General features: G+C 44.3%; 1 protein-coding gene across 1 annotated transcript in view; it reads right to left on the reverse strand.

The window, feature by feature from the left end:
• KIF20B (kinesin family member 20B) overlaps positions 1 to 15,325 on the reverse strand; it is an 870,233-nt gene that overhangs the window by 311,446 nt on the left and 543,462 nt on the right. The window contains exons 21-22 of the mRNA XM_086921981.1: positions 13,032 to 13,170; positions 6,956 to 7,078 (exon numbers count right to left, since the gene is read on the reverse strand). Coding sequence (XP_086778107.1) covers positions 6,956 to 7,078; positions 13,032 to 13,170 — 262 coding nt within the window. The remainder of the gene's footprint in view (positions 1 to 6,955; positions 7,079 to 13,031; positions 13,171 to 15,325) is intronic.

Below are 15,325 nucleotides of genomic sequence, written 5' to 3' on the forward strand. Positions count from 1 at the left end.
GTTTGTCCGCCCTGGCGTTCAGAGAACCTGCCAGGTGTGGAACCACCAAGTTAATACCTTGCTGTTCCAGGCATGTCCAGAGGCGCAGAGCCTCCAGACACAGGGTCCACAACCCCATCCCACCCTGCTTGTTGCACTACCACATGGTGGTGGTGTTGTCCGTGAACATCTGCATTATACTTCCCCGGACAGTCGGAAGGAATGCCTTCAGTGCAAGTCGGATCGCCGAAGCTCCAAAAGATTGATATGGAGCCAGGACCCCGCCGGAGACCAGAGTCCTCTGATCTCCGCCTCTCGTGGCCGCCCCATCCCAGGCAGGACGCATCCATCACCACTGTGTGCTCCGTTTGGGGAAGGGAGAGGGATCTGCCCAATCGCGATTCGTGAGCCACCACTGCAATTGTCGAGCAGTGCCCTCCGAGATCTGGACATGATCGGACAGGTTGCCCTGATGCTGTGCCCACTGGAACTTTAGGTCCCACTGCAGAGCCCGCATATGCCATCTGGCATGTTGCACTAGCAGGATGCAGGAGGCCATCAGGCCCAGGAGCCGGAGGGTCATCCTGGCTGAAACCAAGGATAAGGGCCGAAAGATTGGAATCCTAGCCTGAATATCCCAGACTCGCTGCTCGGGAGGATAAACCTGAAACCACGTCGAATCCAGAACTGCTCTGATGAAGGGGAGCTTTTGAGAGGGACTCCGGTGCGACTTTGGCACGTTGATGGAGAACCCCAGCAAATGCAGGACGTTGGTCGTAGTCTGAAGGTGGGGGACGCGTGACTGGGGCGAGCCCACCTTCAACAACCAGTCGTCGAGGTAGGGGAAGACTGACACCCTGACCTGTGCAAATGAGCTGCGACCACCGCCATCACTTTCGTAAACACCCGAGGGGCACTGGTAAGGCCGAAGGGGAGCACAGCAAACTGAAAATGCGCCTGGCCTACAGTGAAACGGATGTAACACCGGTGGGCCGGCAAGACGGGGATGTGAGAATATGCGTCCTGCAAGTCCGCCATCATCCAGTCTCCAGGGTAGAGGGCAGCCAAGACCTGAGCCAGAGTCAAAACTTGAACTTCTTCCAGAGGAAGCGATTGACGTTCCTGAGGTCCAAGATGGGGCGCAGGCCCCCTTTCTCTTTCTTGGGGACCAGAAAGTAGTGGGAATAACAACTACGTCCTACTTCTGGCCCAGGAACACACTCAATGGCCCCCTGGGCCAAGAGGCCAGTGACTTCCTGTTAGAGAAGCACAAAGGGATCCACCGACATGCAGTGGAACTGAGGTAGCATGGCTGGGGGGCAGACTCAAAGGGGAGGGATTAGCCCCATTCGGACGATTTGCAGCACTCACCTGTCCGAAGTAACAGAGCGCCAGTGGGGGAGATGATGTTGAATCCTGCCGCCCACCGTCGTGGGGTGCACTCCAAAGCTTGGACTAGGAAGGCTTTGAGGCGGATGCTGCGGGAGCGAAGGTGGACTGACCCACACGCTGGTACCCTGTGCCGCCACGGTGGCCACCACGCCCGCACTGAGGTTGGTTTTGCACAGGATTCTAGGCGAACGAACATGTAGGGGGGCCCCTTCCGTGTCCTCGAAATGAACGAAAGCCAGGCATGGCCGGACGTGTGGTGGAGAGTCCCAAGGATTTGGCCGTAGCCTGAGAGTCCTTGAAACATTCAACGCACGGTCTGCCTTATCGCCGAACAGGCGAGTACCATCAAAAGGCATGTCCATGAGGGAACTTTGGACATCCCCCGAAAACCCTGTGGACCGCAGCTAGCCATGGCGAGGCAAGGCCTGCTTCGTGGAGATTGCTCTCCCAAGGAGTCTGCGGTGTCCTGCCCACATTGAATGGTGAACTTCGCGGTATCCTTCCCCTCCGCAACAGCTTGGGAAAGTACAGTCCGAACCTCCTCCGGGCACTGGGGTGGAGTTTGCGCCACCGTGTCCCACGCAGCGTGAGAGTAGCGGCCCAAAAGGCATGCGGTGTTGACTGACCCCAGCCCCAAGCTGGCAGAGGAAAACAACTTCTTGCCAAACTGCTCTAGCTTCTTTGATTCCTTATCCGGCGGAGTTGTAGGGAATTTACTTTGGGAAGTGGAAGCCTGAATAACCAGGCTCTCCGGGGTAGGATGATTTGTCAAAAAGGCAGGGTCACCTGGTGCTGGGCGATGACGCCTGGCCACCTTTTTATCCACAGGAACCCCTGTGGCTGTTCTAGACCAGGTGCCCATCAAAACAGCCGTCAAAGCCTCATTGTATGGAAGCAGAGGTTCCATAGAACTTGCCGCCGTCTGAAGCACTTCAGTAAGGAGGTTTGTCTTGAGAGTAACAGTAGGCAGATCAAGGTCTAGAGCCTCAGCTGCTCTACGGAGCACCACAATATATGTGGAGCCTTCCTCCATGACAGCGGGAGGAGACAAACCCAGGTTCAGAGGAGAGGTCCTCAGAGTCCTCCGTCCACTCATGTTCGGACACGCACTGCCGTGCAAGAGGGTCCTCCGACCACACCCAGTCATCCCGCTCCTCCACTGCCAGAGGCACAGGCTGCAGCGGCGGGGGAGGCACAGGGGAAAACAAATGCTCCAACGGCGCCAGGAACAGCGCCGATCCGCCTCCATGCCCCAATGAGGGAACCAAGTCGGAGGCAAATTGCCCGGAAACTCGGGCAAGGGTGGAGGTGCGACGAACGGGACCCATTGCGGCACCGGGAACTGTGTCACAGGGGCACAATGTCCGGAGCCGCCGGCGGAGGAGGACCCTGCAGCGCCGGGGCCGCCAGTGGAGAACCTTGCGGCGCCGGAGCTGGTGGCGGCAAGCAAGGGCCCTCAGTAGGGACCAGGGGTCTGAAGGCGCACTGGCGGGAGCCCTAGGCCTGAAAAGGCGGTCCATGGCGGCATAGAACTCTTGCACCTGGGCCAGAGTCGTCGACGGACCCGGATAAGGTGGGTAGGCCGCGGGACTCTCGGACTCCATTGGAGCCGTGGGGGAAAGACCCCTGGCCCCCTCGTCCGCGTACCGAGACCAACAGAGGGGATATTGGAGAGCGTGAACACTTCTTCGACTTTCTTGTGACATCTCTTACCCGATTGCGAAGGTGAAGACTTTGACCCCTAGGAGCGATAATTATTATTATTATTACATTTCTTATATAGCGCCAGAATCGACCCCCGAAGGGGTATCTCCGCGCTTGCCTTGGGAACCCGTCCTAGTTTTTCCCTGTGAGATAGCCCCTACAGGGCATCCCCAAGGTGAAAGCCAGGCATCCCGCCGCGGGGAGCCGTTGTGGAGATTAAGCAAGCTTAATGCCCAGAGTTGCAGAGTGTGAACCCATGATTAGGTCAGGCACCGAAGCGAGAATTATCGAGTCCGTGGACATTTGAGCTCAACACCCTGCCGCGTCGGGAATCGAACCCTGGTCCCGGGTCTGACCTCTGCTTCAGGGTCTGCCTGCTCTAACCAGTGAGCCACACTTCTCCACTATGGCTCCGCGGTCGGTCCCTCGAGTGACCCCTGGACCACGAACGGCGCGGAGACGACTGCCGGGCCTCCAGCAGCTGTCGGGACCGCTCCTGCAAAGCCTTTGGAGCCATGGCCAGACAGTCGGAACATGACCGGGAGTCATGGTCGTGCTCCAGATAGTAGAGACAAACGCTGTGGGGGTTAGCCACCGAAATCGTACAGCGGCAGGCCTCGCAGTATTTACACACAAGCATCCCTACGCGGCACCAAGAATCAAAGACTCAAAAGAAGTAGAGACAAAAATTCTAAAAAAAAGTTTGTCAAAAAGTGACTAGGGTACATGCTCTAAGCGGATCTGCCCTTGCTGGCGCGGAAAAAGAAAACCGACATCAGCGTGCATGGGTGGCGCCTAAGTAGTGTTCGTGACGTCATCTCTGCGCTTACTACACCAGCGACGGACGCAGAGCCGCACAACGATACCTACCAAAGAGCAGGTGTACTGCTGACAAAAAAACTTTCTGGATCCAGTCTGATGCCTGGGGATTTTCTAAGGTAAGAAATCTATCACTAACGTGTCTTTCAGATCGTTCCTTTTTAATACTTCTACGTCACCCCTAAAGACGACCATAACCACTCCCAGGGTAGGGTGCATGGTATTTAGAAAAGCAAGATATGTGTTATAGTTTTACATATCCTGACCATGAAAAACTCCCACCGTCGTGTTTGACTGTTGTAAGGGTAGCTCTCCCATAGACCTGCACTGGGTTAAATTATTAAACTCAAGTGATAACTTCAGTTTGTAAACAAAAAGAGAAATGCTTCTTAAACTCATTAAAATTGCAATTTTAAACCCTCTTTAATGTCACAGGGGGGTTTAAATTTACACTTCTGAAAATGCCACTTTTAGAAAGTTTACTAAAGTATACATAAAGTGATGGATGGAATGTTTGAATTAATCTCCACCACAGGTAATCATTCAGGCTGTATCTCAGTTCATCGTTATTTTGCATAACATATCACCTCAGTTTGGACCCAGCCATATCCAACTCAACCTTGTTCCAATGGAAACAGCTCAGCCCAAACTGCTAGGCAAGGTCATCACAGATTCGGAACACAAGCAACCCCAGTACAGGTCACACCCTTGTTAGGGCTCATTAGCAAGGTATAATTTTAGCTTCTTTCATCGTACTACAGCCCACCAAAATATAGCTTATAAAGAAATACAATTTGCTTTCCTTTTTCCATGCTGACAAACAATATCTACTAGGACTAAGTACAACAGACACAGATCATATTTGAATTGATCGAATAAACACTCAAATCTAAATAAATTATATTATAAGCTCTCCTCTGTTGTAACCCATTATTTTATCTTTTATGCTTGGTCACAATGAGTTGTGCACCATTGAGTCTAGAAGCTGCATGTTTCTGCTTTCTTTGACACAGTACAACATAGCTGTGGCAACAGGCCTTACTTGACAAAATAACAATACAATCAATACCCCTCAGGTTTGATGCCTAGTTGTCTATTGCAAATTTCACCCAAAACTAAGACAACCACCCAATCAGTACACATACAACACATGTACACCCAACGGTCCAATAATGCTTTCCACCAATGGATACAGACTACAAAACACAGAAGCTAGAGAGGCAGACAACAGAGAGACATTAGGGATCCTAGGTTGAGAGATGCAGATCAGTGCTTCTCACCCTGCCTGGGCAGCCGGTCAGTCTAATAGGGCAGCAGTATAGCAGAGTGGCAGTTTTCAGTAGCACAGCACTCCTTGACATATTCCATAGGTCCAGAAGTGTACTGAATAGTTGTGTCTAAGTCCAATATTTATACCTAGTGTCCACTTTAAAGTGGAGGAATCCTCTAGAGATTTCCACCCCTTTAGGCGCCAGGCATCCCCTTCATCCCTGTCCTGGCTCTAGCTTGCCTGAGGTTAAGAAAGACTAGTGAAAAACCCTTCATGAGTGCTCAGGCAGGACCTTTGGGATGAGCAAGTATGGTAGGTGATTGCTCCTCTCCCTCGTTAACTCACATTGGCACATTCTGTAAACTAAGTTTCCCTTTCTCTCACTGCCTGGGAGCAAAACACAAAACAAGTGCCAGCTACACCTAGTCACGTGACCCAGGATCAGGCTGTAGGCACAATATGGTTAGGACAAGAAAAGTCCAACTTTCTAATAGTGGCATTTTCAACATTATGTTAAACAAAATCTGACTTTACCACTAACAAGAGCTTTTAATAACAATTCTTTAGACACCAAACTCAATCCGTCTACCTGCTCCCAATTGGAAGTTACTGCTTATTAGGAAGATTTAGGCCTGGCAAAAGGTTTATTTTGCTAGGTCAAAATTGCAGTTTACAACTTCTCACACAGGTTGCAATGGCAGGTCTGAGATGTTTAAAGGGTCATTTAAGTGGGTGGCACAATTAGCACCGCAGACCCACTAGTATCATAAAATATATAGGCCCTGGGCACATGTAGTGCCACTTTACCAGGGACTTACACGTAAATTAAATAGTCCAATTGGTTGTAAAGCCAGTTCTACCATGTTTTAAGGAGAAGGCAGTGGTAAGCTGTGCAGAGTCCTAAAGCCAGCAAAACAGGAGGAGGAAAGCTAGGGAAGAATCAAACCAAGGATGCAAGGTCTAACATGGCTCAAATATAAAGTGTCACTATCCATTCGCTCATTCATTCTTACATAACATACAACTAAGATTATCGTAACTGAACGCATTTTACTTTCACAATAAACAACACAGCTCGTTAGCAAAGCACGCAGTGAATGAGTCTCTTCTAACCAAATAACTGTACAAAAAGAATCATCCGAAATCGCAGAACCAGGTTCTGTCCAGATTCAAAATACACGATGCCACAGCAAGGGCACAGTGCTGCTAAAATAAAAAGCAGCCTCTATAAGGAGAAGACTATAAAGAAGAGTGGGTTTAGTGACTAAATACTTGTTTTTTGTGAAACAAATTAGATCTTTTTTTTAAATGACTTAAAAACATGCTATAGCATGTTGATTAATTACAACCCTCCCTGACTAATGCAATTTTTGTTCTGAGAAATTGAGACAGTCATGTTATGAAAGCTGCTGGTTGTAACATGTTTGACTATTTCACTAAAAGTATCACTCAATGGCATTACATTTTACAGTAGTATCATAAATGGGCTTATGCAAGGGATGGAATAGATTTCTATTGATGGATTTCAATATACAAATTACACTTTTTAAAAGACATACAAAACTGTAGAAGTCCAAGAATACCACTGAAAAATAATCACATAACATTCATGTCATGTAAGACTTCCACCCATCATTTAAAAAAATAAAAGAGCAAAGATTTCAATTGTGTGCAGAAACACAGGGATGAGGGTTTGAAGTTTAACATAGATGCCTCCTTGGAAGTGTCGCAAATTTTGTTAAGCAGAAAGTTAGAACTGGGATTAATTAAACCACTAATTAAAATCAATACCTTTTTAAGTAGCTGGATTGTTCTTTGTTTCATATCTGAATCCAAAGACATCTGGTTTTTAACCTTTTCAAACTCATTTATTTTGTTGGACATCATTTTCTTTTCTTCACGCATGGTGGATACCTGAAGGGAAAAAACAGATGATTACAGAAGAAAATACAATTTGTTTTTCAATGGGAACATTTAGCATTAACGAGGTTCATTAACCTTGAAAGGAAGAGAAAGAAGGCATTTGGGAGTTTAATTAAGTCTATGATAAATTGAGTTTGAAAGACACAGTAACACTGGCCCTCACTCCTTAAGGCTATATTCTACCAAAAGGGGCACCTTGGCAATTATCTGGGGCAAGCATTCTCCTTAGAAGTCACAAAATGTGCCAAACCAGTTAAACATATCACTTGCTTCAACCCTCCAACAAAATTCACTGGAAAGCTTTTCCTGATCTACATTGTCAGCAGACGATAGAAGCAGTTGTTAAAAGTGAGGCTCTAATGCAAGTTGGCTGAAAGTACCAAAAGTAACAGGGATTAACATCAGTACACTGCTAAACACAGGCAGAAATCACGAGACCTTAGCTACATGTCCCCTGGCATGGCCAAGCTCATGCATAATTGGATGAGGTACAAAGAAGACATGTAAACACATTTAAAATCAGTCAAATAATAGTGTAACAAAGCAAATAAAGGAAAAGCTAAAACTAAGGATGCATGATTAAAAAAAAAAGAAAAATAAAGGAATCCTTTATAAAACAGTACACAATTAGGATTAGAAGCTTATGATCAAATTCATTCTGGGTGGCTATATGTGTATTTGTAAACTGCACTATCACTGCAAGGGTATCATGGCGCTGAGCACGTGTGTGCGCCTATCCTTGCCTAGGGTAGGTTGATTAATTGAAAAGCCAGGTTTTCTGCTTCTTACTGAATCTAATAAGACAGGAGTAAGAAATTGTTCCACGCTTTAGGAACGAAGTAAGAGACTACCTGTCCTCTTGATCTGGTTCTGCGTCGTATGTGTGCGCTTAGGAGTCCTGTGGAGCAGAGGTGTATGGGTGATTGGTGGGAGGATATTTCACTTCATGTAAGTGGGCCTAAGTTTAGTACTGTGTGCATTTGTGTGTGGAGCTTGAAATGAGTCTGTATATCGGATGCCAGTGGAGCTCCCTGAGGTGTAGTGTGATAAGAGTTCTGTGTGGGAGGTTGAGGAGTAGTCTGGCTGCTGAATTCTGGATAGTCTTCTGGTGAATTGCTTGGCAATCCGAACATAGGAGGTGTTCCTATAGTCCAACTTGCTGGTGACTAGGGTACGAGTGACCATTTTTAGGTCGAGCCTTGGCAGCACTTGCGCTGCTCTGCGAGCCATGCTGTATTGGAGTATGTACTTGAAACCCCGCCCACTTTCTGCCCATATTGGTCATTGGCTTGAGTCATCGTCCTTTGTAAATGTTGGCTTCTGATTCGCTATTCGGCTTGTTAGTACCTCCTTAGTATCACCATGTCTTCATTTGTAACCTTCCAGGAGGACTGGTCCTTTTACTTTTACTCTTTAGTCTGTAAGCACTATTTTCTTTAATGAATTTCTCTTACTGCAGGGGGGTCTCTCGTGCACAGTTGTGACCACTGGCTTGTTTATTTAATTCATTGTAAACGGGAAGCTCTTCAGGGGTTGTGGGAGACAGAAGGCGGCAATACAGCGATTGCCTCAAGCATTTGGAATGCAATAGGTCTCGCATTTGCGAGAAGTTAAGCTATTGGCACGGTAAATGACAATGCCTTTTATTTATGTTTTAAAAACCAACACAAAAAAGGCATTGTTATTTACAATGCGAATAGCTCAAACCTGCGTAAATGTGAGACATATTGCATTACTGGTGCTTGTTCTGATGTTGCTTGGGAGCCATTTGAAGATCTTCCTCAGCATCTTCAGGGTGTGGAAGCAAGATGTAGCAACAGTGTTGACTTGTGCAGTCATGTCCAGTTTGCTGTCGATGATGATCCTGGCGTGGATGCTAGGTGTGGGAGTAAGTGTGGCCAGACACCAATTGGAGTCCCATGGCAAAGTATTCTTGCCGTAGATCACTTCTTTTCTTGTCGGTGTTGATCTGGGGACAGTTGTCTTTCACTCAGTTACTTCTGTCATTCAGACAGTTAACTCGTTTTTTGTATTGGGGGTCATGTCCAAGAGGGAGCATACTGCCTGCGTGTCATTGGCATAGAAGAGTATGTTGATTTTGTGTGCACAGATAACATGGCCAGAGGGATCATGTATGCGTTGAAGAGAGTGGTGCTGAGCAATGAGCCCGGAGGCACTCCATAGAGGAGTTTGCGGGCTTCGAGGAGCAAGGTGCCAGGCTGCCATCTTGTATTTTATTAAATAGGATTGAGTGGATCTAGTAGTTAGTGGATCACTGAATGCTGTTGCCCCATTCTACTTTAATTAGCACAGCTTTATCAACAGTTTACTTTTGACTCTTGATCAGCACTACATTATCTACGAGAATTATTGTCTTTACGATGACCTTAATAATTGGGGTTGAAACACTGCCGACACTTGAGGCAGCAAAAATTTGCCTTGTTGACTTATTACATGATCATATACATTTGTTTTATCTGTGAACTCGTGCACTAAGAACTTTTGTAATTCTCTAAACACACTGCTTTTATTTGTTTTTCATTGTGCTTCACATGCACCATATACAGGTACTGGTTCTCGAGCATTAACTGTGCACTTTGCTCTATTCACTGCACCTATTTTTGAGAAGTGTTGATGCTGCTCTTCATTATTTTGTATTGTGAGATGTTTATATAAACATAGTATAGCGGGAATTACGTTCTCCTACAGAACTGTGCATAGAGACCTGGAACCTCGGTGAATTAGGATGGCCCAAAACTCACCTCAGTACCCAAAATCCCCTTACCGAGCTAGCTTCAGTGTCTCATTGGTCATAACAAACTCCCAATGCTTAGACAGACCAGAACATGAACTTAGAATGCCTCAGGCATCGTGGAACACATGAACACTCTTTCGTTATATAATCATCACAAACCAGAACGTGGAGTCAAAGAGGACACATGCATGTTTGAAATATTTATTTACTAATGCAAGGTTCTCAAACGCAGTATCTTGTATAATACTAGCAAACATATTATAAGCAACAAAGTTATTAGTCCATAAAAGGCGAATGGAGACCGCATACTAAGATGCTGGAATGAATAGAAATTAACAACGTCTAATTCACACCCTCCCTATTTAGCATAGTATTTTATATCTATGAAGGTCTCATTTGGGTTTTAGCAGGGCGGGCCCATACCTCATAATCTCAGTGGCAGGAGGATCACATCATCTTCCACCAGCTCTCTGCATGCGAAGCATATCAAGTGTGCTTTTGTGCGTTCTGCACAACAATATAAAACTCGCCTAGAGCCAGATTTTGGCAGCAGCATGTGTGCTATGTCTATAGGGGTGCGAAGATCAGACCTTACCACAACACTGGGTTAAGTTATCCGTGTAGCCTTCAGCACTCACTGTGCAGACAGAGTGCAGAACAAAACTGATATCAGAGCAATAACATTATTTCTCTAGTAAATCACGAAGCTCTTCTGGGTTGAAAGCTAAAACAACAATTACATGTCGTGTGCAAAAGTGAAGCAAGAATGAAAACGCCGTGCAAACATTTAATAAACTCATGCTAACTTAACACAGTATGTAGAAAAGAAGTAGATATATGACAATAGTAATAGGTTTGGTACTTCCCCTTGTGTTTTTATTAAGTATGCAACTACTTCTTTACTAATACCGGTTGAGACAATGTTGCAGATATCACCATTTGCTTCCACAGTCTGGACACTGGTCAAAAAGGGATGGCATTTTGACTGAAACTGTGGAATTTCTCTCAGAAAAAGACAGCCTAGGGAAGAGTAAGGCCAAAGAAGTAGAGAAACTAATAAAAGTCAATTCTGAAGTGATATTTAAAGACAAATACCAAAATTGTTAGAGCTCAGTGCTCCAACTAACAAGAGCCATCAAAGGAACTGAAGTAACTGCCACTGGCTGTGCATCATGGGATACTGGTGGTCTCTGGAAACTCAAAGAAACTGTGTCCATTTTCAGACATATAATGGCAGCCTATGGGGGCCTCTCTGTCCTACCCGTTCATCTCTATCATGAAAAAGGGGAGTTTTGTGAAAGGGAGTTTTCTATATGTATTAAACTCCATAAATTGTGAAATTTAAAGTTACTGGCTGTCTTTTTTCACTTCAAGATGAAGTAATGGCCAGTGAAGCCTAGTTAGTTAGGCTGCATTATTGTCTCTCTGTTAAGTGTCTATGCAGGCCTTCCTGAAGAAAGGAGAAAGATAAATACTTAAGAAGATATATCTAAGGAAGTGCTCCGGGGCCACAGAAGGTGGGCGGGACTATTCGATTGCTTATGACTATACACGGAAATCCCCTACAAGAGAAGTCTTTACAATGTGGAATTTCATTTATAAAATATAAAAGGGTAATCTCGATGTCACCCTATGGGAGTTATAGGCCTTGCAGTAGTGAACAACTAATTTGAGGGTTTCACTACCAGAACATGTAAAGATTCCTACCTTTTAAATACATTGCGCCTTGTTCTCTGGGTGGGCTAGCACCTACCTTAGCAGTGGCCTATATGTATAAAAAGGGAAGGTTTGTGCAAGGTTGGAATGGCAGTGTACACAGCACACACAGGCTCTGAAATGGCAGGTCTGCACCTTGGTTAGAGGGCTACTTAAGTAAATGGTGCAATAAGTGCTGCAGGCCCACTAGTAGCATTAAATTCACAGGCCCTAGACACATGTAGTGCACTTTACTAGGAACTTATACGCAACTTAAATATGCTAATTGAGTAAAAGCCACTATTACCATGTTTTAGGGAGAGAGTGCATGCACTTTAGCACTGGTTAGCAACAGTAAAGTTTTAATGCCAGCAAAAACGAGATTAGAAACAGTGGAGGAGAAAGGCAAAAAGTTGGGGAGGAAGACCACCCTAAGGCTGTCCGGTATAACAAGGCCTCTGCGACAAAGCCAAAGTTATTATTGAACATTCGGGATATAACATATTAGATTAAAGAATCTGGAATAGAGCCCAGGAGATTTCAAGCTTTTTAATAGGTTATGTATTGTTTAGAAAAACACAAGGGATGAAGGTGATGATTTTGGGGTAACACTATGTCTTGAAGAATGAATTGGAGTGTTGGGCGAAAATATTAAGGTAGGAAACAGGCTTACGAGTACACCTGACAGGAGGTTCTCTGAAAGGTAAAATCATTTAAGCTGACAGTCATGTGGTTTATTTCTGATAACTGCAGGTTCCAAGTTCAGACTCCTACTTTACAGGATAGAAAAAAATATCAAAGCCCTTGAAGGAAAAGAAGGAAGTTCAAACTCAGGCGTAAACAAGGTTAAAATAAATGTACAGCAAGTTTTTAAAAAACAAGACTGGATGATTTGCTCAGCTCTGTACTAACAAAGAAAAAATAAAGTTACTGTACTGCCGAGGCCTAGACAAGCCACCAATTATTTTTAGAGACCATCACAAATGTAGCAGACTGCCCTGGAACCAAAGCAAATGGCATACATTTGAATGGACAGGGTAATCATACCCCAGGTCTGATCGAGCCATTCTACATTAATTAAAGATGAGGATATTCTCAAGCCTTCAGGTTTCCCCCAAAATGTGGAAGAAACTCACACAGTCACATTGAGGTTCATAAAATAGCATCTATGCTAAAAACCAGAAAACCACTGTTACTCAGAGGATTTTGTGCTTAAATCAAATCTTTAAGCAAAAAGTATTGACGGACATGCACATACTGGCTCAGGTTAAGAGACAGTCACCATTTATGCATTAGCACATACACATTGAAAGAATCCTTGACTCAAAAACGTATCAAAGGAAATTTGAAAGATTGTTCACATGAGTATTTCCATGAATTCAAAAATATGTTCAAATTGGTAAAATAAAAAGTAAGGGAATAACTTGGAGAGTGAAGACACTACATAGCAACTAGAATTTAAACTCAAATGACTCGTATCACAAGTTTACTAACCTCTTTCTCCACCTGCTGGATTTGCTTTTTAGCATCAGCCAATTTCTCCTTAAGGTCTGAATGGTCCTCATTCTTCCTTTCGAGGTCTAATTCCAGAGTACGTTCTCTAGCACAGCTGTCCGAGAGTTCCTTCTGTAATCTAGAGAAAGCAAGCAGAAATTAGGATGACAAATTTTCTCTTAGGGCACCTGGATCCTATCAATGTTTAAGTAATTCAATACTACATTATTTGCAAAAGCCACACAAATGATCATTAGTACTTTATTTTACCAAACATTTGTCTGCCTGCATGAAACAACTGATGCAAGGAATAGGATCAGATAACAAGCTTGAGTAAACGTAATGGAAAAATGGACTTTCCTAAACCATTTCTACCACTATTGAGCGCAATGGAGGAAAAACAATGTGAAAGACAAGGGAATCTGTTGCTGGACTAGTCTGTGTCAATCCGTGTTTCTGATGTGCTCATGTGACCTTCGTCAACTCAAAAATGTGGCTGTTCAGCCACTATTCTGCATAACACAACTTCTCGTGGGCTTGCTTTCTCACTCTTAATTGCATGTGCTCATTAATTCTATACTGCATCCCTTGTTCTGTGAATTTCTTCTCTGATTCTTCCAGGCAAAACTACTGGACCTGCTGCTCCCCGTTCCATTTCTCTTCTGCCTCTTTCCTATTTTGTACAAATAAGTAGGTAGTTGGTGGGAGTGATGGAGAGTCATCCTTTGTGACTAATAGGATATTCTAGTTGATTTTAACAGTAATTCAGCTTCTGTTTCGTGAGAGGGCAGCAGCTTTTAGTGTCCGGCAGGGCATAGAAAGAAGATTAACTCTGGCAAGCAATGACCAATGGCAAGGTCTCTGCCTGCCTAGTGTCAAAGTCAGGAACATGTAGAAAAATGCAGCCATGGTTCGCTTACTATGTCCTATGCATCAAAAATGTAACTATGACCAATGTCTAAAATGCAGTTCAGGTTCCTAAAGAAGAACAGTGCTGCAGCAACTAATGTCCATGGCCTGCTTCAACTGCCATACAGTAGATTAGGTTAACACTAAACAGCTATCAACTGACTCAGTCTTACACAGACTTATTGCCGCTTCAAGCAGACCATACTGCATGAACCAGCAAGAACTAGGTTTGAACAGGTAATAAAAGAAATTTTAGAAATTACACTTAAACACAGTTAGTTGTTAATTGTTGGCTATCAATTAATTGGAAATGCAAAATGCGTGTGTCTCGGTAAACTTTCTTGAAAGAGAATTACTCAAAAAGAAATAGGTTTGTCAGACTCACTTATCTTCTGTTTGCAGACACATGTTGCAATTAACACGATCACCCTGAAGCTAACTAGCTAAGTCAGGGGAAGTAGAGTTAATCACTAAAAATATTTCAAAGAGGCAACCAATCTACCTAGCCCCGCGCAAGCACCGTAATCTTTTATAAAATTGATTTTACTTTAGCCTAACTTGCATATAATTAGATGCACAACACTAAGCCTACTACTGAAATGGCAAGTAATGTTGCAAACACTACTACTACTAAAAAAAAATCCGAGCCATTTGAAAAAACAAGCAGATTGATATATACTTCCATTAGAAACAGTAGTCGTTTTATAGTGATCTAAGGAGAGACTCATTAACATGTACAGTGGTCAGGCCCAGGCAGAAAGCATAGAGCATCTATTGGGGGGAGGGATCGGAAATTAGTGACTGTGTCCGGAGTGACGTACTAGCATCGATGACAAATAAAATATATCAGTTGTGAATCAAAAGCCCTTCCATCATAAAGAGGAAGCAGCAGAGCACTAAACTGGAAGCACCCTAACAAAGGGCTGAAGCAGTGTTTTGATGAGGCTTAACTTGGCAAAAAAGACTAAATTCGCTTGGATTAGCTACACTTGTCAACAAAGGCCTTAAAAACCTGATGGAATGATTCAGAATTCATCTCTCGAGTTTCATGTGCAAAGGACCAAAAGTTAATTTGAGGATTTGGAAAAACCTTCCATAAAGCCAGCATTAGATTTGAAAACATAGGAGTACAGACATTTAGCAATGTTGGCGAAAGGGACAAACACTTAAGAAAGATGCAGAATTGGAGAAGATCTAGATAGAATGGCCAGATCTAGTGGAAGACCTAGGAAAGGTGTGATATTCCCAAGAGACATCCTTAATAACATGCACTCATTCCTACTAAAGTAAAAATAAAAAAAACTCTGGCCATTTTGAAGGAAAACAAATAGTTTTAGGTTAGGGATATGAAGTTTAGCATTCTCCAATAATTCTCTGAGGCAATG

The sequence above is a fragment of the Lissotriton vulgaris genome, chromosome 5 (assembly GCF_964263255.1).
Source record: "Lissotriton vulgaris chromosome 5, aLisVul1.2, whole genome shotgun sequence".
Classification (NCBI taxonomy): Eukaryota; Metazoa; Chordata; class Amphibia; order Caudata; family Salamandridae; genus Lissotriton; species Lissotriton vulgaris.